The 24,136-nt window shown below is 47.8% G+C and overlaps 1 protein-coding gene across 2 annotated transcripts; it reads right to left on the reverse strand.

Annotated features, from left to right (window-relative positions):
• Positions 1-1,855: 1,855 nt before the first annotated feature.
• Positions 1,856-19,438, reverse strand: LOC149299152 (ankyrin repeat domain-containing protein 11-like). 2 transcript variants are annotated; one of them, XM_089486385.1, is made up of 12 exons: positions 19,352-19,438; positions 15,792-15,930; positions 13,018-13,188; positions 12,386-12,589; positions 11,876-12,018; positions 11,618-11,765; positions 6,419-11,362; positions 4,326-6,052; positions 3,573-3,671; positions 3,236-3,379; positions 2,748-2,840; positions 1,856-2,041 (listed from the first exon to the last, which is right to left on the reverse strand). In XM_089486385.1, exons 1-12 carry the CDS (start codon positions 19,436-19,438, stop codon positions 1,856-1,858), a joined length of 8,085 nt encoding a protein of 2,694 aa, XP_089342511.1. The 2 variants fall into 2 exon arrangements, with proteins under 2 accessions (XP_089342511.1, XP_089342510.1); XM_089486384.1 differs by having other exon boundaries at positions 4,326-6,042; positions 6,394-11,362.
• Between the last annotated feature and the right edge of the window lie 4,698 nt (positions 19,439-24,136).

Raw genomic sequence — 24,136 nt, forward strand, 5'->3', positions numbered from 1 at the left:
GGAGTCGAATAGAGATCACAATAATTACCCAACACCTCTGATCCACACAGCGGGAGCGGATTCGCAGAGAGGCCGAAATCAAGAACCTGAGCTAAAATCAGACCAACGGTCGTGAGGTTTATTGAGAGACGGTAAATGCTGGAGCACAATGTATAGATCAAGTTACAGAGTCGGGGGGGGGCTTTCCTTGCCCAAAGATTTGGAACTCTTGCGCAACATTTGGGGGGGTTCTAGGGAAGCAACTGAACTGCATTCCTGGACCACCCAATGACCCATGGGCCCTGACATTACAAGAAGAAAAATTAGGCTTCTCACCTGCTTGTGCGGAATATATATATATATATATATATATAGAGAGAGATACATATATGTATATATTATATAGTCACACAAGTTATATCCTCTTTCATGGGGAACATATAAAACCGGGGAGGGAGGAACTCTATTCATTAACATGGACTTGGAGAACCGATATAAAACACTGACCCCCCACCCCATTTATGAAGGGTCCCTGTAACGTTTCTTGGACCACCATTCCAGAAGAGAAATGGTTATCCTTATGAACGCCAGCAGGTTTTATATACGGACAGAAACACAGACACCCAAAGGAAACAATCTAACAAAACACCGAGCAGCGCCTCTGCGTCGGGCCGCCTGGCGTCCGATCCCCAGACTCTCGGTGCGAGGGAAAGTGCTGCCTACGGTGAACTATATATTACAAAGGTGGATTTTTTTTTATTTATTTATTTATTTATTTCTTTACACAAAACTGAAAGTGATGTTACAGTACATAAGTTATTTACAACTGTGCAGTAATGTGTTTGCAAAATAATTTATCTAGAAGGCAGCAAAAGTACATTGGGTAATGTGTATAAAAAAACTGTACATCATTTACCAGATTTCTTTTTTTTTTTGTCTTTCTTTTTTTCTTTTTTACATGAGTATTGGCTCTGTAGTGTTTCAAGTTATGTTCTCCGAAAAGAGAAAGAAAATGCCCAAGATTAAAAAGGGAGAAAATGAACCGGAGATAGTAAAGTGTGGTTGTTCTGCTTCCCTGGACTGAAGGATGAAGGAGAATCCGGAACACGAACCACATGCAGAATGTGCGACTGTGAAGGGGGAGAAAAAAAAATAAAACAAAACAAAAAAAAAAACTAAAAACAAAAAAATAAAAATAAAAAAGACCAGATACTGATGATTTGCCGAAATCTGTGAGGCCTCGTGATTTAAAAAGACTGACCCCTGAGGTGGTCAGCGTCTAAAGGCAATTATATCCCGCGCTGGACTTTGAACGAGACTGGAAAAATTAAAAAATAAATAAAATAAAGTCTAATGGGAGAAGTTCTTAGGTCACAGATCACTGTATCGGCGGCAGAAAACCATGACGAGGAAAAAAAATAAAAAAATAAAATGAGGAAATATACCACCCCAGCCCCCAAAATAAAAATTATTCTCTGCATTGTCTTCTGCAAGCGTCCAGAGGACTGGCGCCCGCTTCCGGTGCAGTTACATGTATACACCTATACACACACACGCGTGTTGCATGTCATTGATCCCGTGTTTTTTTTTTTTCTCCCTCTGTGCGTAGCTATCTGTGCGTGCTCTCCCTGCCCGCGGTGGCGGCGTTTCCGGGCCCGTTCGCGGGAGGGGTTTGTGGATGTAGCTATGAAGAAAGTGCAATTCCGTATGGTTACCATTCTCGTGAAATCAAAATGCTTCCTCCTCTTAAGCAGCGGATTCATCAGCAAGCGATTAAGATGCGGGTGAAGACGGAGCTCTTCTCGGCCAAGCGGGGCCGGCCCTCGCCAGCGGCAAGACGGGAAAAGCAGAAATCCAGGCCCAGGCGTCGGCCTCATCACGCCGGCAAGAGCACAAAGTCATCGTTCACGTCCACCATCGGCACGTAGAAAGAGGGCACCTCGTTCACACACAGGGACTTATGGCTGCTTGGATCCAACTCCTGCATCTTTAGCTGCCACTCCATCCGTTGCACCGCGTTCAAGGCTGCCGCTTCATGCTGCTGCCGCATTAAGACGCACGTCTGCGAGAAAACAGAGTGTTACACGGCTCTAAAGGCAGAAAACCAGCCCAAATAAATGGCTTGTAGCAACACACCCTGCAATCGTCACAAACCGTACAATCATTAGGGCTGCCTCAAGCTACTACTTGTAGGATGATCAGTGTAGAGACTACTAATCGAAGGAGCGGATCAGCTCTAGAGAACAGCCGGTCACCATTTACAAAGACGGATGGGTTTCACCAACCGTAGGTTTCAAGAACATAACTATCTGGTCCTGAGCGTGTTACCGAGCCCTAATCACATTTTCAACTATATAAGCGACATATCGAGAAACTAGGACAGCATAACTAAAACCTGCTTGTAAACCTTACTATTGCTAACAGTAACAGAACCCAAAGCTCAATGTTTTTCCTCCCCGCTTCCCTACCAGGCCTTATATTTAGCCTTTTTGTAATGCTTTTGAAGTACAGACAGAGCCCACTGCTTTGCACGAGGTCGTTCTGACCTCATATGTTTCATGGCGAGCTGGGGGCTCTGTGCTGAACAAAGAGCGTTGTTAAATAAATACGAGCCGCACTACCCACCCAGGGGAGGAAAAACTGGCTCCTCACATCACCTTAATAAACAAAGATACAGAGGAATCCTGAAACTCAGCCGGTTCATCCCAAACCGATCATTTTCCCCAACAAGGCTTGAGACGAACAGAAAAGGGTATTTTGGAACTAACCTTCATTCGGTCGTATTTGTCATCCACATCTTGCAGCCACGATAGGAACTGCCGAGCATTGAACCGATCTCTGACGGATTTATTCTCGTCTCCCTGTGAAACAAACAAACAAAAAAAAAAGGTGAGAGATTTCTCAGGACTATCAATGCAGCGTTCAGACTTTAGGAACGCTGGCAGTCTGATGAGAGATAGCAGCTATTAATTCCTCCAAGGCTGTATGCCGCGTTAATAACAACGCAGAAAACTCATCACAAACCGGCTCAGGACAACATCTCATGAGTATTTTTGGCTCTGCGAGATCCAATGGGATGCCCTTTGGTGAGCAACGGTGGATCAACTAACATGTACTTCTTTCCCAGGACATGCGATGTAGTAACGACGCTGCCGCTTGTAGGAATGCCAACCTAACACACGGCGTAATCAATTGTCTCGGGGGTTCTCGGGCATTCAGAGGACCCGAAGCCGGCGTTTGTCATGCATTTGCTGACCTGATTTTCCAGAGGCATGTTGTAGACCTCCGAGTCCAGCAGCATTGTGCAGGCGCTGAAAGGCACGGCCTGATTAGCGATGGTTCTGGCGGCTCTGCAGTGAACACGTAGATTTTCCTGCTCGCACGACACTATGAGCTTCTCCTGCGAAATACAACACAACGGCGGTAAATAAAAGGCACACGCCGACAAGTTATTGTGCTCATCAATGTCCTACGCGGGTAAAAACTATTCATTTTATAATGACGGCGTCTGTATGTTTAGCGCATTCTGTAAAGTTAGCGTACAACGCAGTTTAATGGGGTAAACGAGTAGATCCCAAGATAAGGGCACCGACCCGCTCAATGCTGTGCTGCAGGCGAAGCTTTCCCCTTACGGCTTCCTGCTGCCGGAAGAGCTCCTTCAGCGGCTCGGACAACGATGGAGGTGGTGCAATCTAAGAAAAAGAAAAAAAAACACCAAACGTATTTATAAACCGTAAAATTGCAAAAAAGACAACTCTGTAAGCTACAAAATATATCCTTTTTATTGGACTAAACATAACTTTCCTGTTAACGTGGAAAGATATACCAAGTTACAGCGGGGTTCTGATGCGCATAGAGACCGATGACCATCTTTTCATATAAAATAAGACGCAGTAATTTCCCCCAAAGTTATGCTATGACGGCGGTCTGTATCTCATACATACACTAGACACGCGTCGTCTTTTACACAAGGTCCTGCACATGACGGCAGCGCTCGTCCCAGACTCATGGCGAGCGTGTTTTAGCGTGTTAAACCAGTGACTAGTTCTCATGTGCTGGACAGTATGTCCACCTCTGCCTGGGGATGACTTACTGAAGATAGCCATGAGGACCATGTCATCCATAGCTGGAGATCAGGAAGGGGGTATCTAAAGTAGAGGCTGGGCACAAGAGACAAGAAGAAAAAGCTAGTGAAAGGTAAAACAATTAGACTGCCCAACGGCTGTACGGGAGGTTAAGGTTTATTTGGGTAAATTGATGGTTAATAGGCCAGACCGCATAGTTTGCGCATATAAAAGGTGACAGACAGTCCTGTTAACGAGTTTGAGGCGATAACGAGCACTCACCACTGGAATGTGAAGTTTGCTGAGGGGTTTCCCATCCAGCAGATACGAGCCGGTGTAGGTGACGTACTCGGCGTAACACTGAGGGGCTTGGGGCGTGATGTAACACAGAATCTTTCGCTTTTCTTCTATCTTTTTCCTGATCTGCAAATACTCGAAATACGGGTTTGAGCGATCGCTGTGATACGGCTCGATGTCGTCCAGCTTTATGGCGTCGACTATAGCCGCCAGAGTCTGCTGGATCATTTCCCGCGTCTGCTGATTGGAGTTGCTGATTATCTGCTGTTGGAGTTGATTGGGTTTCTGCAGCTTTCTCTTGCGCGGATGTTGGGTTTGAGAATCTTCATCCTCGGTGACTTTACCCTTTCCACGGGTTGACGGCGTGGTAACAGCGGGTGGCTCCTTCTCGGCCAGAGACGGATTTTGCTTGTTTTGATTTGCGAGCATTTGGGCCCGGTTGCGCGTCATTCGGAGGGGTATCTCCTCAACTTTTGGTGGTTTTGGAACATCAACCGTTACTTTTGGCGTTTGCTCCGGGGCATCTGTTGTAAGGTTGACTGACGCATTCTCTGCTTGCACGGTGGAATGACCATCAACATTTTCTAACGAAGCGCTCTCTGGGGTCACCTTTACATCTGAAGTTTCAGGTTCTGATACGGATCCTGGAGATGTTGTCTCTGTTGTAGTAATGGGAGTAGGAGTAGTCCTACTAGCGGTAGTAAGGCCAGCCTCGGCTTCTTCTGTTCCGTCAGGTTCCGGAGAAGCAGGCTTTGGAAATAGCGGCTGAATGCTTGCAGCTTCATCTTCAAGTTCTGTCTTTGAAATATTTTTCAATATAGCCTCACTGTCCGGAACAGTTTCAGCGCGGTACTCCGTAGGCTCTAGAACTTGTGGTTCCTGTCTCGCCTCTTCCGAGCGGTCCGGTTCTTTAGGACTTGTCGGTTCCGGTTTATCGTTTTCGTCAGGAATATCCTCGCACCGCTCCACACCGTTGTCGGGAACAGAGGGAAGACATGCTTCCGCCATTAGATTTTGCTGATCTCCAACGTCGCCATCTGCTTCCTCCTTAAGAGGAAGGTCTGGCAAAGAAAAGGGTCCGAGGTCTAAATCATCCACTGCTGTAGAGAATGGGTCGGACCACGGCTCATGTTCTTCAGTCGGTGGGTGGAGGACACTGGGTTCTATATAGTTATTTTTTACAGACCCCAATGGATCTGCTATGGGCTCAGCATCTATTGCACAAGGTTCAGGTGGCAAAGCTTGATGTTCCACTGGTAGAGGTTTACAGCTACTGAAAAAAGATGCCAGCGGGGTAGGAGACATGTACGGACCTTGCTCGTCAGGCTGAGGCATATTCTCTTCAGTTTCTTCTTCCTCCTCCTCCTCCTCCTCTTCCTCCTCTTTCAATTCCTCGGGAGCTGGTTCAGACAAGGAATAGGACATGGGAGAAGCTGGATAAGGCGACTCTGAGGGTATAAAAGAGACTGAAGAAATAACATTGTCCGATGAACAAAAATGCCTAGGCGAGTCGGGGAATTTTTGTGGCGATTTCAGGATGTCTGACCCAACCGACCAGCCACCTGGGTGTTCTGGAACATTGCCGATTAGAGTAGGCGTTATAACCGATTCAGAGTTCCTGGCCGGAGGACTCTGCCATTCTAGATTCTGCTCAGAAATAGTAGAACCAAAGGTGTTTTCTTCTTCTTCTGGTGGGAGAAAACTCGGCTCTGCCGGAGGTGGGATAAAAGCGGGTTCCGGAGGCAGGAATGCGGATTCCGTATGCGAGGCCTGAAACCCAGGCTCCCTTGGCAAATACGCAGCCTCTGCGTGTGAAAAGCCAGGTTCAGAGTGCAAAACATAGTTTGGGTCTGGAGGTAAGAAAGCGGGCTCCGACGGCATAAACTCTGGCTCTTGGGGCAGAAAGTCTGTTTGAGGAGGCATGTAACTGGGCTCTTGGGGAATATAAGAGTCCTGAGGAATGAAATCAGCTTCCGACGGGAAGCTATTTTCATTTGGCATAAAGTTGTTCTCTGGTTGCAAATAGCCGGGGGGATCCTGTTGCATAAAAGACCCTGGTGGTGAAAAGCTTTGCTCTTGGGGGAGAATAGATTCTGTGGCTTGCTGAGCTTCTGCGGAATCACAAGGTGGGTCAATTTCAGGAGGAACTTCGCTTTCCGAAGGTTCCAGCAAATCTTCCCGTTCCGACGGAGAAGGCTTTGCCGGCACAGCCGAGCAGACATGTTCGGGGGAACGTGCAATGCTCGAAATGTCCGCAGATGCGCAGTTATCCTCCGCTTTTGGAGACGGGGGTCGGTAATCCGGGGAGTAACAAACCGGAGACAAACAAGAGAATTTCTCGTCAGGAACCAGAGGTATTTGAATTTTGTCATCTATGAGAAGCTGGACAGGCGAGCTGAAATTTGAAGTAGGAACACTCTGCTGTCTGAAGAACTTTGCTTCCCCGTCAGGGAACTCCTCCTCAGGAGCCCTTCTCACATCAACAGAAACAGATCGACTCCGGAGGGCGGAAGATCCCAATCTGGTTGGCGTCTGGCTTGGATGCTCAGGCATTCCACCAGAAGCATTGGAATACCTGTCAAAGAACGTAGGAGAACATGCGTTCGTAGACATGGCCGACACCGGCAACGAGTGCTGGGTATCTGAACAGTCAAACATGAGGTCGGGGTAGTCCTCTGTGCTGCAGGAAGGTGTTCTTGGGGTCTGCATGACCTCCTCGTAGCTTGGGCAGGAGATAACAGATGTTGGGGTGGGGACTCCGGTTGGCCTATTTTGGTCAGGTCTTGGAGAGGCCGGGAGTACCTCTTTTATTTGGGGTCCGTTTAGCCACTCATTTGCTGTAACCGTTTGAGTTTTATTTTCAGAAGCGCTAGTATTCAAAGGGGCCCACTCCTTACATTTCTTTTCCTTCTGGCAAGAATCCGCGATCGCCGGCTTTTTGTTTGACAGGTCCAGACTACGTTTGCGCAAGTCGTCGGACGCTTTCATCTTCTCCTTTAACTTGGGGTCGCCAGATCGGTGCCTCATTTTCTCCATTTGTTTCATCCTTTCCTTGTGACGCTTGTGTCTCTCTTCTATTTCGAGATCTTTCTGGCTCAGCATTCTTTCGAAACTAGTCATCATAAGGTCTCCATCAACGAGCAGCTTCTCCCTCGGCCTGCTGTCTTTCTTGACGGTCTCCTTAACCAGCAATGTTCTTTCATTGCCGTTGCTGATTTTTGTGGCGTTGTCGGTCTTCTCCTTGTCCAGGTTATCCTTCGTTCGCTCTTTTACTTTGTTTTCTCCAAATTTCCCCTGCTCCTCTTTTGACCTGTCTTTTAGAACAGCCTGAAGAGACTCCTTATCTCTGTTAAGTGTTTTTTGTTCATCCCTATGATGCTTAAAGAAAGCTTCCAACTGCTTGTCCCGGTGTTTTTCATCCTTGCTTTTGTCCCGGTGCTTGTCTTTCTTCTTCTTGTCTTTTGGAACAGCGGTGTTACTGCTGTAAGTCTTGTCCCTGTCAGACTTCTTGGAAGCCTCTCGCTCAGGTTCATGTTTATCTTTCTCAGAGGTAAAGACATAGTCCATACTTCGGTCCACCTCTTCAACGGTCTCCGTTTTCACCGTGAAGGTCATGAACGTATCGCTGTCCTGCGTCGGAGCGTCCTTTTCGTACTGCAGAGATTCTCTTCTGCTATAGGAATCTTTCAGGTCGTCCAGTTTTTCAGCCTTCTTCTCGGATTTCTCCTTTCGTACCTTGTCTTTCTCGTGGCTTTTCTTGGAAGAGGACGAGGAAGAATGCCTATTGCGTTCCTTGTCCTTGAGTTTCTCAGCCAGGCATGGTACCGGTACAGAGTCTTTAAACTTCTCCTCGATAACCTCGGCATTTGTCAGAGCAGAAGTATCAAAGAGGCTCCCGGGCGTTGGATCTTGCCCTCTGTCAGTGAAACTGTCTGAGGAGATTTCACTAATTTTATCGTTTGAGTCGTCTTTATAGTCATTGAGGGCTTCCTCTTCCAGTTTCTCTAGAAGGCTCTTTTCCGCTTCACCCTTTGAAGACTTTCGATCTTTGGAATGATCCTTTTCAGACTTATCTTTGTGTTTATTCTTTACCTTTTCTTCACCAAGATGTTTTCTCTCTCCCTTCTCAGACAGACCCTTTTGCTTACTTTTTCTGTCCTGATTGGAGTCCACGGACACCCTGTCTTTGCGGTACTTCTCTCCGGAATCTTTATCCTTCCTTTCTTTGTGTTTGTCAGCCGTGCTCTTGTCTTTCTTTTCCTTGGCCGGATCAGACTGTCCCTTTTCTTTCTTCCTTTCTTTAGATTCCCGGTCTTTAGCTTTATCGCCTGAGTGTTGCTTGTCGCTTGAATATTTCCGGTGTTTCTCTGATTGGGAAGCCTCTTTTTCGGGGGCTACCGGGTCTCTCTCGTAACTGTCCATTCGGTGCAATTCGTTCCCATACGCTTCTGTCATTTTAAAGCCGGACGAGTAAGGCTCTTCCTCATCTTCACTCTCGTCTGTGAAGATGTCTGCGATGTTATACCAATTCTTCCCTCTTGCTTTCTTTTCTTCACGCTTGTCAACAAAATCCCTCTCGGCGACGACATTTTTCTCTCTCTTCTCTGTTTTCTGTTCCGAAGAGCTTTTCCTCTCTTTGGAGTCTTTGTATTTTTCCTTGGATTCTTTTCTCTCTCTGGAATATTTGTCTCCTTCCTTCTCTTTTTGGTTTCTTTCAGATGAGGCTTTTTCCGGTCTCTCTCTCTCAGAGTCTTTTGACTTATCCCGATGTTTTTCCGCCTTGGGCTTTTCTTTTTTCTCAGAGTTCTCTCTCTTGTCTCTCTCTTTTCCGGAATGATGCCTTTCCCGTGTCTCACTGTTCTTAGGAACAGACTCGGCTTCCGTTTTGTCTTTAAAGAAAGGTTCGCTGCCGCAGTCGTTCAGATCGTCTTTGTACTGCTCCTCTAGCTTTACTTTACTGTCTCTGCGTTCTTTGCTCCCCAGAGAATCCCTTCTCGCACAGTCGGTGTTGTTATCTTTTTCCTTGCGGTTCTTTGCACAATCCATGGAGTCTTTCCGTTTCTTTTCTTTTTCTGTGGTGTATGTCGGGGCGGCCTTGTGCTTGTCCCCATCTTTCTTTTTGTCTGAGGTCTTGTCGGAAGGTTCTTTATCTTTCTTCTTTATAACAGTTTCTTTATCAGTTTGTTTCTCTCCACAGTCCCTCTTATCTTTACTTTTGGATTCCTTTGTTTCCTCCTTGACTGTTTCCACAATCAGTTTGGCGATGGAATCGCCTTTGGTCTCCCGGTACTCTAGAGGGGAATCCCAGCTATCATCTTCCTTGAAGTCAAATGAAGCATCTGATGACATTTCAGACATCCACAAATCTTGCCCATCCTCTGAGACGCTGTATTTTGTCTCCTCGTTGTCCAGAAACTTGCTTTTATTATTGAACTCTTCATAGGCTGGTTCTTCTTTGTGCGGTTTGTCTTTTTTGGCTTTCTCCTTTTCCTCCTTAAAACTTTTCTCCTTGTCATTTTTTGAAATTTTCTCCTCTTTGATGTCGCTTTTCTTTTCAGATTTTGACGCTTTGTCTTTGTTTTTCTTCTTTTTCTCTTCCTTGTGAGTTTTGGGTTTCTCTTCTTTGGGAGATTTTTCTTTTACCGTCTTTTCTCGCTCGGTTTTGCCAGACCTCTCTCTATCTTCCTTGACGTTCTTGATGGAATCTTTCCCATCTTTTGCCTTCTTTGATGATTTTTCCTCTTTGAAAGCCTTCCCTGAATCGTCCCTGAACGCCCAATCCTTTTCTTCTAGTTTTATCTTGGACAGTTTGTCGTCTTTCCTGAGATGGTCTTGTTCATGTTTTAATACTTTTAACCTATCGGGGACATCGGCCTCCAGAATGATTGGTTTGTCAGATTTTTGCTTCGAGTCGTCATAGTCAAAAGAAAAACTCTTCAGAACCTTAACGTCCTGTCCGGTCTGACATTGCCCTTTCTCTCGGTCTTTACTTTTGTGTTTATGTTTTGTTTTGTGTTTTTTCACCACTTTGCCCTCTTTATCTAGTTTCGGGACGGCCCCTTCGACTCGCAGGTGGAACGAGTTCTTCTCGTATATGCTGTTGCGCGCGCTGCTTTTCTTTTTGTGTTCCGCCTTCTTCTTAATCTGTTTGACGGATTCCAAACTGGAACCCTCGGAAGTATAGTCGGACTCGCTGGTCAGCCGCGTCCTCGTGGAGTCCGACAACGAGCTCACATCCGACCAGGTCGGCGAAGAAACGGTTTTCCAATTGTCCGTCCGCCAGTGCTTGGCGTGCTGGTCTGGGATGTTGGCGTTGTGTTTCAGGTACGTCAGACTCCCCTGAGAAGAGGCAGACGACGCCGACAACGAACTGACCAAGGAAATTTCTTTGAACACTAAGGCAGAGTCCTTTACACAGTTTGAGCTTTCTAAAGAAAGTCTATCGTTCTCTACATCGCTATTAAAGTTCTCACTTTCCGACTCCGAGGTGCAGAAAATGTCATTTTTCTTTCCAAACCGTACTTCCTTATTTTTTGTATCTTTCTTCCGCTTCTTTTTCACCTTGCTTTTCTCTTTATGTTTTGCTACAGGCTGCTCTCTGGTTTTATTGCTCGGCAGGACCGGGTGAGCAGTCAGCCGGAGTTTATCGCTAGCGCCGACCGAGACGGAATTGTCCTCTTCGTCGGAGGTATCGGACAGGATCCGGCGAGCAGCTTTCTTTGGTGCAGTCGAATTTTTAGCGTAGGTTTTCACTTCCATTTTAGGGACAGCAATAAAGCTGTTCATCTTAGCCTCCTTTCGGAACTCTTTTTTTAACAAGTGTTTGTCGTCGACGGGTGGGACGCGGTCTTCCTCGTCATCCTCATCAAACTCATATTCATCTTTCACCGGCGTGGTCGCCTTAGGAGGTTCCTGATGCTTGCTTTTGTGTTTTGAGCCCTTTTCAAATTCGGAGTCTGTGTTATTGCCGTCCACCGAGCTGGAAGGTGCAAAGGATGGCGCGTCCTCCTCTTCTGAGCTTTCTTTAAAAATATAAGTTAGAGATGTATTTTAGTGAAAATGCTATATTAAAAAGCCCCCAAATCAAAGGAAAAAAAAGTTAAACTGTAGAACCCTGCAGGGAAAAAGTACCGATTCCTGGATAAGATGTACAATGTTGCAGGAAGAAATTGTGGGCAATCGGTTAGGGTTACCGCAAAAATATACGGAATCTAAAGTTACGGCAAGTGAATTTCCAGAATTGGGAGGGAACAAATAGAGAAAAGTTTACTAATCACCTGTTAAACTTTCCTCGCTAGACGTGTACGTCCCCTTTCCCAGGAGGAGATTCACCATTGTGGGCGAATTAGCCACTTTTAGAGGGGTCTCCCCCTTCCTGTTACTTTGATGAGGATTTCCTCCATATCGTAAGAGTAGCTTTACAACCTGGAAAACAAAAAAACCCTTCCATTAGAAACCGTGCGCTCCGGCAACCTCAGCTTTACACACTATTATAGCCCTCTATATAATATATATAATGTCTATATCATACACACTTTAAAATGGCCATTGTTGGACGCATCATGCAGTGGCGTGTCATCATCCAAACCCTTGGTATTCACTTCCGCACCCGCGGCAAGGAGCTGTTTTGCAACATCGTAGTAACCTCTGTTACAGGCTTCATGCAATGCCGTCCACCCTGCAAGTAAAATAAAATCATTTAAAAATAAAAATACAACTGGAATTGGGTCAGTGTACACGTTTCCAAATACACAAAGCCAGTAAAGCCAGCCTGTACCCAGTAAGCAAGCACTAGGTTAGGAACGCGGATACTTATTTCTTCTTAGAAGTGCGACATAATGGGTGCAACGATACAAGCAACGTGCTGAAAGAAATGGTGTTAATAGCACTCTTCTCCTGAGCCACCTAGAATCTGCACAAATTGCATGGCCCATGCATTAACGTGCAGTTTATTATTATTATTATTATTATTCCGCCTGCGCCTCTTCTTATGGGTTAAGAGACGAATGCCGTATTAAACGGGGCGCGCTTTACGCGGTACAAACCTGCAAAGTCTTTCACGTTAACATCGGCTCCCTCGTTGATTAACTCTTTTATTCGCCGCGCGTCTCCCCTGATCGCAGCCCGGTGAAGGCGGGTTTCTCCCCGTTCGTTCCGCTTGTTTACTTTATCTTTGGTTTTGGACGCGGAGTTGGGAGTCCCCTTTTGACCAACTGCAGACTGAGACTGATGCTTTGGTGTGGTGTCAACTAGAAAGCAGATAAGAGACGGTTATACAGGACTATTTAGATCTTCCGGGTCAACAACGGATGGGCATTTCCCTACACAAGACCAAAACAGGTCAGTTTACACAATCTATGTATATACCAGAAGTATGACCACAAGGGGGCGCTCCAGCATTACCCAACCTATAACAGTTACACATTGTGCGTTAACAAGTAGGACCAAATGTTAGCTACTTAACACATGTATACATACAGTCAGTAAGTTTAGACCAGAAGGACCCTTATAAGCGTTTGTTTCTGAACATGCTTCGGTTTATGTACCGCCCTGAGGAACACATTTGAACGAGATGACTGCGTGTCACTTTTTTGGGGGGGGGACCGGACCGTACTCACAAACTGGATTTGTTTATTAGAAGATGGGCGGCCAAACGTTTGAAAGTAACTTTCCCCACCTGGGCTGTTGGCCGATTCTTCGGCCGTCATCTGCATAAGCAAAGCCACTTGCTGCCGCTCCGACAGCGGGTAACCAGCCCGGATCCCAGGGAGGCCGATCCCAAAAAGTAAGCCAGATTTGCGGTTGGCCGGCTCTTTCTTGATTCTCTTCTTTTCCGGACCCTGCTTTTCTGTTGGAAAAGAATAAGATATTTGTTCCTGCAAACACTACAAGAAGCATCCATGAAGTAAGAAAGACTGCTGACGTGTATCTGTGTAGACATTTCATAATACCGGGAAGCCACCAAGAGCTTAAAGGGCACATTAAAGGGCATGTGTGATGCCTGACCACTGTCCACCAAGAGCCCCCGATACTACTTACAGGCGCAAGAACGGTAACCGATCGGCAACCGCAGCCGATCCCGCAGCATGAAAGTGGAGAGGGTGTTTGCTTTATAATGCGAGGTCTGAGTCAGTACGCGTGGGAGTACGATCACACACAACACGGCACAATGCGTGTGCGGTACAGCTACACGCTTATGGATAGAACGGGTTTTCGGAGCAGCAGGCTCAAAGTGTAAATGTCTAGCATTAACGGCGCAGCAAAAAAAACGAGGGTAATAAAGGGCAATCCAAGACCTAATAAACTGCAAAGAAGCCCACCAAGCACCAGTTAGCGTGGAGCACGGCATTCTAACCACAAGCCGTGTCACACACGGGATCACGGCGGAAACGCGGCACGCAGAGCAACCGGGCTTACGGCAAATCCAGTAATACGGCCGCAGCGGGGAGCCCGCGGTCCAAGCACTTCCAGCGGCCTTGGGTCATAAATCATTTTATCTCGAATTGCCTGATGTTCCCAAACTGGGATTACGCAACGGTACCTTTAACATACATAACCGTGTAATAACACGGACGATACCGGGAACTCGGTTACACGGGACAATTATCTTCCATCCAACTTCTCGGGAAGCGTTACTGGTACAGGTGTTGGCGCCATCATGGAGGAGAACGCAAAACACCTGCAGGCTATTCTGGCAATCAGACGCCAATCGGGGTGCAATCCCTATAAGCGCTTTAGACCCGACCATAAATTCACAACATATGTGAAAGCGGTTTTTACCCGGCATTGCCATAGCAACTGCTCCACCCTGCGGGGCCCTCGGCATCATCCTGATTAGTTTTGGTGCCCTTTTGGTAGAATTTTGGGATTTGTAACATGTGGCAAACTGCACGAGTACCAACTGAGCAGCATTGCTATTCACCTTTTTATTCCTCCCCAACAGCGAGCATGGTGACCTGGGGTGGGTGGAAGAGAGAAACATCACAGAAAGATGATCCAGCAGGAACTCGGTGACCTCTTCCCAACCCGGCCCCGGGAACAGCTGCGCACAGCTCGCCTCCACATCGGGCTGCGAGAGAAACCGGTCCCAACGCAGAACCTTATCAGAACTCCTGAGCGAGGGAGCCAACGTGCAAACTACGCGAGAGTAACGCAAAAAGCAAACAATCTATTTGCGGGCAGCGATGTCCACCGGTACAAAGTATAGATTCCACGGCACCGATAAGAGGTGCCGGCTGCGGAAATGCGAGCTGAAGACGGCATCCGGGCCGACGCACAAAACGAGGGCATTTCTCACTGAAGGTGACCCCGCTTGTTTCTGTTGCTGACGAACTCCCGGAATATCAATCACGCCGCTCCCAAAAGCCTCCCGCGGGTATCGCAAGGAGCTCGACAGCCATCTGTTGACGGTTTCCGGCCAGGAGATCTCCCCGACAGACGCAGAGTATCGCGACGACGAAGCGCAACATCTGGCCGAGTGTTCAGCACCCTCTGCAGCACATCGACAGACGCGGGAAGGGGAGCCCATTTACCGCGAGACCCGCTACCCAAATCTCCAGCCAACAAAGCCTGGCTCGGGAGGGATGCCGAGCGCTATTATATGGCGACTTATCCAGCTCCATCACATTCCGCGGCGCAGTACAATACAGGACGATGCCAGCATGCGCAACTAAAACTAAGCAGTTTATGGTTATTGTAGAAAAGTATTGGCTCATAAAGACATGAAAATAAAGCAAATAAGATAAAAATACACATTTCTGAGGCATGAAACTTCTTAAGAACAGCTCTTTACTCGTCATGGAGCATTGGGAAAGCACATCCATGTCATATCATAACCCAAGTCACGCACTGCGGTGCAAAGTGCAGGCAAGTGAACCCCAAGAGCTCACAATCTCCCGGTGGCCAGCAGCACAGCATTAACTCAAGCCGTCTACCTCGCTGATTAAAGCGTCTGGTTAAAAGCCCAGAGCTGGATGGGAAAAGCAATCAATAAGCTGCCAGAAGACACCACATCCCCCAGCAGCAGCCGGCCTGCCTCTGGTCTGCAGAAATCCATTAGGCTGATTCAATTAGAAAGCTCTCCTAAAGATAGGAACTGCTGTAATCGACTTGATAGAATATGGCGGTCAACACGCGGCCGGGGCTCGGCTTTCTAACGCCCTTACGGTAGGTCCTTGTACAACGTATCCCATCGCGCAGGATAACGGAGCCTCGCAAACCGGCAGCGCTATCCGGGCAACCGCACAGAGCTGGAGATAAGATATATTATATACATTATATCAACGCTCTCACAAAGCAGGCGGCTGCCGGCTCTGCAAACGCCTTCGGAATACGGGAAGCATCTTCATCACCCAGCACCGTTTTTACAGTCTTAGAGCCCTAACACGGGTTAGTGCGTACAGACCACCCTCCCGCACACGTCACATATATGACCCTAAAGCATGTCTTTACCTGTGTCGGAGTCTTTTTGATCCCCATTTGTTCCAACTGAGAAAGGCAGTTTTCTTTTCGTATTTCTCTCCTTCACCTCTTTCCCTCCATCACTTCGATCCAATTTCGGAGTCTTCGTTAGGGAAACTTTATCTTTATCCTAAAAGATTGAGGAAAAATGTAAAACATCAGCAAATGCAGGGGGAATAAAACTTCTAGGGAAAAACAAAACTCAATAAAAAGGTTAAAGGACAGCACTAAGACAACATGAGGGCAGCGAGGAGCTTTGACAGACGGGAAAGAGGTGGTAACGGCGCTTCAAGGATCAATGTCCAAACAAGAGCCGGACAATTACGCACGGTGCAAGGACGCCATGCCTCAGGAATCAAGGGAGAAGAAAAGAACCCGCTTGGAAGAGTAAAGGTCCGCGACATGTATAGATCAAAAGATAAGCCAGAGAGAGATTGAAACGCTTAGATCAACCTACATAAGCAGGAGGCTATCTGCAGCTTTGCTAACTAAACAGCCGTGTCTACATAGCCTGAGGAGCCCGAGGAGCGGACACAGCCAGAGCTCACAGACGCTAGAAAAGCTTCAAGGGAACCCCACGTCAGGCAATCATTCAACGGACAAGCTTTGCCTCTAAAGAGGCTCATACACCGGCCGTTACCGCTGGGACGGGGTCTGTGTCCGGTGCTGCGGGGGCGCAGGACATTTAAAGTCTGCATTTAAAGCCGTGGTGTGAATCGTGGAGCTGGGGAAGCGGCGTAAGATCCCGTACAGCCCCTGCCTGCGCGATGTGGGGCGAGGCGATGTGCGTTACACAGAGTCGGGTTTCACCGGGTGTTAAAAAGGCTAGTAAATCGCTGGAAAAGCCTGAATGGACTGTATGCCCTGCAGGCTCTTTCATCGCAGGGATAGGGGCTCAGACTAACGTTCGCCGAGAGGCCGGGAGACAGCGGAGCATGTTAATCACGTATCACTCACAGAACCCTCACTCAAACCTCCTCACAGACTGCTTATAAATACAGAGTGCCTGGCTGTGAAAACATGGCAGTCAATAGGGAGCCCCAGGTGTTACAGACCACAGTCCGTGCAGTCCTACTAGTGTTCCAGCTTTCCTATGTAACGCATTAAAAACAAGATTATATATATTCATATTTAACACAGGTCACCCTACTGTTGGAAAACAAGCCATTGGTTTGTATGGGACACGGGGCACGATCAGTTAAATATCCCGGCAGCTCGGCAGCTTGCAGACCTTCACCTGCTGTATTGTGTTATGGCTTCTGAGCCCACGAGTTGCGTAACACACTGCAGTAGGCAGCGCGTGGATTCACTTCCAGGAGGAGGCGGCACAGCCTCATTACCCGATCGTGTGACGCCGGCCTCACCTCACCCTCCAAGCTCGCGTTTGCGGAAGACAGGAGGTTGTGAAGAGAAAGCGCTTTGGACGGCTGCACTATGACACAAACGGAGCTGCAGTCAGACAAGCAGTGCCAAGGGTCAGCGGCGCGGGTAAACAACGCAAAGCACAATATTTCCACAAATATCGCACAAATTGCCCCGCGACACCCTGATGCCCCCTACTGTTAGCCTTTAGGAACAACGCGGTCACAGAAAAAGTCCTAAGTAGTGAAACCGGTCTGCAGATAGCGTGGCGAGACGGATTTTCCTAGTCCTAGATGAGTCCTAGATCACCGTAAGCGCGGAAAACCAGCAATCCCACCACCGTCAGCACCGGTGCAAAACTCATACAGATTCCAACCGATAAAACCATTCACACAGCAGCCTAAAAATGTCTTCTGTCTGAGAGCATCTCCAATCACCGCCGTTAACTGCAGTTATAGCCGCCGTAGGAAGGGTCCAAGCCCAGCGGCTCAACAAAATTATCCAACAAGAAAAGGAACCAGACAGGGTCACTACATCACTTTTATTTAAAGCACTTATGGTCTTACCATTTGAGGGCCAAACCCCATTAAGCCAAAATGACCGAGCCATACGTAGAACGCCCATTTATTGTGAAATCCCAGGGACTCTGCGCTCCCTCGGGGCTCGACACCCTACCGGTAGCCCGTCCTGCTCTCCTACCGCATAGCCAGCGAAGACCACCGAGCCCCACCGAATGTACTATTACTTGGGTGGCGTTAGAAGGGTTCTGTTCTACCTTTCAGCAAACTATTACTTCAAAGGCCACGTTCACGGAGAAAGCTCTCCACTTGTCTGCCTGCAGCCATTAGCTGTGATGTTTGCGAGATGCTCGACCCGCCTGTCGGCTCCGGGTCATGCTGCTCCGCGCCGCTGAACGTTCCATTTCTCACATTTTCCAACTACAATTACTACGTAACAATGAAGACCATCTTCAAATGACGAGTACATCATCTAGCCCATTATTCCGTGCAAACAGGTAAGAATGAGGCTTTCGCCGGGTGGTTTTTAACCATCTCCTGTATAGCATTACCCCCCCCATGCTTAGAAATATAGGCAGCAACCCAAATTTACAGCAAAGCCTTAAAGCAGCCGCAATCCCCTATCCACATGCGCAAGACGCCTCGTGGAGTGGTCGGTTCTTGTCCTTTGAATCGTTCCGGCTTGTGACGCACTAACTGGTTAATCTCCCCTTTGATACAAACAGGGGATGAAAGGCATTTGTTGGTGGCGGCTCCCGGTGCGAGACTGGGCTGGAGACGCCACAGTATAGAGTAACGATGTTTGCGTGCGGTCGCCATGCGGTGACAGGTCAGAACATAAATGCGACAATAAAAAAAAACACTTCCACGGCAACCGGCATCCACAAAGCTGCTGGAAGAAGAAAGGAGGGACGTGATTTTACAAGTACCGGCAAGGCCTGTAGTCGTTTGAGCCGAGCGAAGTCTGCCTCTCCCTTTTAACAATGCTCCAGCCGGCCCATACCCCAACACGCATTACGGGGGGGGGGGGGGGGGGAGGGTTTGGGGCCCCAATCGGCCAGAAATTGTGAAAAAATTACACTCAAGATGTACGGTATTCTAATAAAAAGGTTACCAAAGAAATTCAGTGTTTCAAATAAATCACAGCGTAAACCTATCCCCTTAATGTATTAAAAAGTGAACGCGTGGGCTGCGTTAAACCAGATCCTGACCACAGGATGCTGCGGGGAACCGGCAAGCGGATACGCGGGTCACCGAGGAGCCGTGCGAAGCGTGACCTCGGGGCCGACGCGGTGGCCTTTTCCCCTCTCCAGATACAGATATCACCAGTGGTTAGGCCTGGATACAGGGTGGTCCTTCATGTATGTATGTATGTATGTATGTATGTATATAAAATGTTTGACTCTGACCGGGAATATAACAGACGTACGGAGAGATCCGGGCCACAGATCGCCAACGCGAAGCCCGATATCACTGGATGTCTACTGGCCAATCCATACATTCCAGTTCTTGTTCTACCCACTTCAATTGTACGGCATGCACGTTAAAAAACAAAAAGAATAGCCAACGACGGATGTCAGACCGATCACGCTCAAGATGTAATACCGTGAATAGGAAAGTAAAATACCGGCTCAGTTCTTGGATTTTGTGATCGGGAAGCAGACGACTTACCTTTTTCCCGGTTTGTTTCTCCACCATGTCGTAACTGAGAGACAATTCTTCTGGCTGTGGTGTTTTAGAACACCCACCCTTGGGCATCGTTTTGCCTTCCTTACTTGGCCTTCATTTATGCCCCTATCGCTTCGTCATCAACAGTCTGGGAAGAGAGGAGAAAAGCAGAAAACGTTAAAAAGTCGCTCTTTAAGAAGCAGCAAGGCCCAAGTACCTTCATCAAGTAATAAAGACAATGGCCAACGGCAAGACTAAATCTACAGCAAAGCGTTCAAACTTAAGACCCCGTTAGCTAATCACCGTCTAAATTCATTAAAATAGGTTTTAGATACAGACCCATGTGCACCCATTACACACCCCCAAGAGTAAAATAGAGGTAATTAATATATTCGCAAAAACAATTAAAATAGGAGCCGGTGACAACTTCCTTGCTCCTGGTCTAGGAATATGGCAGCTTGGGTTTACAGGCCATGGAACCATAGCCAGGGAAATCTGACACCCACTTTTTTTCTCTATTCATGCCAATGCACTAAATATACCCCAAAACTTCTTTATTTTTTACATTGACCTCTGTGGAGGGATCACTACGGCTCCTAAATTCTGCAGAAACGTCCCCCAAACCGTGATTAAATAACGCAGCTCTCGCCCCCGTTTTGATTCTGTAGCAGGCTGGAAATAGACTCCAGGAATGGAACAGGCCCTGCGATCTCATCTTATATATACACATTACAGACGCTTCATCCAATGGAAGTCTGTCCAAGATGGCGTGCGGCGGAAACGGCAAATCGCGCGCATCAGTACAGGATCGAGGACAGAGCCGCTCCAAAGCCCGCTGCAGGGCCGGAAACCGGGTATCGGGGCTGGAAAAATAACACTCCGCTTTACCGACTACGACTAAAGTAGCAGTAAAACTACAGGGTTATACCGGGGAGCGCGCCAAGAACAAACGCCCCGCAGCCAGAAGACCCTGCGCCTCGTACCGCATTTTCCCAGCCGTTTTATATATTTTCCGAGGCGAGGCATAGATTTCCTTTAATGTACGGGGCGAGGGAAGCAGACGGTTTACACGAAACACAAGGACGGGCTTTTCTTTATTGCGTTTCCGATTTACGTTCTTTACTCGCAGAAGCTCGGGCGGAATTTCCCCGACGGCCGGGAGATCGGGTTTTAAAACCCCGCCGCTGCTACAGACCATCAGCGCACGGAGGGCGCGCCGCACACGGGGACTTCAGGGGATCTCGCTGGCACCTTTCATCTTCACGCCGCCGCCGCCGTTATTTCTCTCCTAGGAAAGCGAAGCCGAGTAATAGAGAAGGACAAAAGGCTGCGAGGGCCGCAGTGTTGCCTGGTAACTGGGAAGAGAGTAGAGCGTCTTTTCTGACAAACACCAAGGTATGTGTTGTAACCAGACCCGGGAGTAATATATATATGATATTTAATATATATAATATATCTATAATGGCCTGTGTGTGTCTATGTACGACCCTCGCGTGGAAAATCTTCAACCCCCCCCCCCCTCCGAAGCTCTGGATCGCAGACCGGCTCCTGCCTTGTACTCTTACATAATAGAACCCAACCACAAAGATGGCTTTCAGAGCCGGAGGAACGCGTACACGAGCGAACCCCGGGAATCAGGGGCAACGGAGGGGGAAATTACAGGAACTCAAGTTACCAGCGCCTCATCTAACCAATCGAACGGTACGGTAATGGGATAAGAGAGTAATAATGCTGGGGAGGACCAGGGATTTATTTCTCAGATCAGATCGTGGTTACTGTTCCGCAATCAAATGATAAGTCGGGTAAAATGTTGCAAACTCTAGCAGAGTAACTAAAATATTTTCTTTTGAGGGCTAAACAGTATCACTTCCCTTTATATAAAGAGTATCGCTGCAGCTTCCGATCAGCTCCAGGGCTGAATGGGGTAACGCAGCCTGTGAACGCTGATGCTTTCGGAGAGGCGTTTAGCAGGCGAGTCGCTTGCTTCATATATCACTAATAACGCCACTTCTCACGACACAATATCATCCCGGATCGACACAGAACCGAATATACCCAACAAGACCTAAGCCTTGATGTGTCGCAATCAAAGTAACGCTGACCCGAGGGGAAATAAAATTAAAAATGGTATATAAACGTGATGGGGGGGGACGTTTGATTTAAAATAAAAACTACCGAGGCTGGCGTAAAACCTGAGCTTTATTTCCTATCCATTCCTTCCCATTAAAGGGACTTCTCTCTAAGCGCTACATGTTGTGTCCTCGTTACCCATTGTTCAGCGATGTAGAATACGATGGGGCTATATACTGATAGTAACCAATACTGACAGTATTACCACATATAGCAGTTACAGATAGTTTCCTGGGGGCTGTAAGGCTGGTTTCCCGGAAACGTTCTTTGGGGAATGTGGTGTCATTCGGCTTTATGACCGGCTACCCCTCTGGTGTCACAATCCACGCCACTTATAAAGCTGTGGGAACACGTTTACTTTTTGATGAGTTAAACCTCACTAAGCCGAGATAATTACAGGAATTTTTTAATTTTTTTTTTTACTATGAGAAAGGTCAGGTCTTTCCCCAATAAAGAGCTGGCATTGTGGGGGTGACCGACCGCTTTCACATCCGCAAAGACTGCGGACCCTAAAAATACCCACAGCTGCCAGGCCTGGAAACTGCCTGCTTCGACAAAGGGGATGAGTGAAGATGAACTGCGTACAGAGGCCGAGACCCTCCGTAACCTGCTATAATGATCAGACCCATTGAGGAAAGGCGGAATTAGTCCGGCACTACGCAGAAATGGCGATCGAACGCATGCTCCTCCGCATTGCATTTAGTTGCCCATTAAGTCGGCTTTACACCGCGGAGACCGGAGCGGGCCGTACGGCGGCTACATAACAGTGAATGATACGGCTGAACCCGATGAACGCCCGAGAAGGGAGAATCCCCATTCATGTCATGCAATTTACAGCCACATGTATAGGAGGGGAGCGTATAGGAGTATATATAATGTTTTCGGACGTGTCCTTCACGGCACATGGCATAGAGCGCCTAAAGCTAGCATGTAAGGGCTTAATAAACCCCAGGTAGCCGTCCCGTACTTTTCCGTATCAATCTCTTTGGGTACAGCTCTTTCTAGCTCAACAACTATCAAGATGGCTAGCTTCACGGCAACATCCTAAACAGACTGCGTAAAACCGACTAAACAAGATAGATACGTTATCAGGAATACAACTTGGAAGCTGGTTTGAAAGAACGCGCTCATCTGCCTTGCTTTAAACATACGTGCAGCCAACATGCATGTCCTGTATCGACACACGGAACAAATAGAGCCTTTGAAGTCGAGAGAAAAGGATAAAACCAAAAGCAACGTAATCCCTTCATGTCACGTCTGAGAAAGCACACAGAGGACACCCACGGGAACACGACTGCACGCAGACCCCCCCATTCATCCCTTCCCACACGCCGCTGCTATGTTTCTGAACACGCCGTCTTCCACGGACCCGTTTGACAGGGTGGAGAGGATTACCGACTTAGCGTGATGAAACAGGGCCGCAAATTCCAGCCGGCTACAACAGATGGGACATGGGAATACAAGCCACTGGCAGAAACCTACGTGACCATACCTGCTACGCTAAAGCACATTACAGGGCTGCAGGTGTATGTAAAGAATCGTAGGGCTGGATGTTTACCATCAGCTGGGTAGCCGTAAGGCTTGATTTCTGTCTACGGAATCATCAAACGAGTCTAGAAGCAACATGCATGAAATGTGCAGAGCGAACCACGGGGCTAAAAACTAACTACAGTATACTTTCTCAATGAGCTTCCTTGGTGGCAGGGTTCAACGCTGAATATAGCAGCTCCCTGCACTTCTATTAACATGTCAAAGAAGCTGCAGGGAGGACATCGGCCAGCGTCCACTCTGTTTGTCAGACACACAAGGGGCATATGGAAAAATGGAAAGGTTATACGACGCATGTTCTGTTTTCATCCGAAGCCCTAAGAAATCTTCAGCATCAACAAAAACGCAGCTTTAATGTGAAAAAAAAAATGAAGGCCGTCTCCGCGGACGTTCAGATTTGATCCAGATACAGGGATAGAATGTGTGTTGACGGTAATGAGGAGATCTGAGCATTCTCACGCACAGAGAGAACATCAGGAGTCGGGTCACTGCAGCGCGGAGGAGAACTGAAGCCCCCCTGAGAGGGGCATCATTCACAGGTTTGTAAAGGGCTGGAGGAGGTTGCTAAGCAACCATTAATAGGGGAAAAGCAGAATGGGGCAGACGCAGGCACTGAACATAAAAGGATAAATAATGCGAGCGCGTCTCCAATCCCGGCTATTTCTATGGTGTTCTTGCAAAGGTCTCGTTAATGACTTTTCAGCCGAAGCGTTCCGCATAACCAGACTCCGGAACACTACGTGGACAGGCGCTTCCACCTACCAACGATCCAAGACTGGATCCGTACAGAGAACACACAGTGCCAGCAAAATGAGGCCATACCCAAGGAATGGGATTTAGCCACAGAAAGGTTTATTGCCAACGGTTAATCTGGTCCGCCATTTTTATTACTTTGCCTGGACTCTAATGCATTTTACTCAAAGCTAATGGGTGCAGCCATTCTTTAGAGCGCCGTCCCTTCTACCCCGTCTGCCACCACCGAAGCCAGGGAGGGTACTTGTGTACACTTTTACCGAAGACAATGGGAGAAGCAACGGCCAATCAAATGAATGCTAGCTGAATGTATGCTTCCCGTACACTCTCCAGCGTATCTGCAGGAGGTATACGGGT

This window comes from Sceloporus occidentalis, unplaced genomic scaffold, assembly GCF_023333645.1.
Source record: "Sceloporus occidentalis isolate IW3139 unplaced genomic scaffold, rSceOcc1.0.p SCAF_29, whole genome shotgun sequence".
Taxonomy (NCBI): domain Eukaryota; kingdom Metazoa; phylum Chordata; class Lepidosauria; order Squamata; family Phrynosomatidae; genus Sceloporus; species Sceloporus occidentalis.

Excerpts from the sequence above, each read along its gene's own strand:
- LOC149299152 (XM_089486384.1), bottom strand. The coding sequence starts at position 19,438 with ATGCCCAAGGGTGGGTGTTCTAAAACACCACAGCCAGAAGAATTGTCT. Across the intron at positions 12,590-13,017 it reads AGAATCGGCCAACAGCCCAG|TTGACACCACACCAAAGCAT; the intron begins GTGGGGAAAGTT and ends TCTGCTTTCTAG. Across the intron at positions 3,380-3,572 it reads TGCAGCACAGCATTGAGCGG|GAGAAGCTCATAGTGTCGTG; the intron begins GTCGGTGCCCTT and ends TGTATTTCGCAG.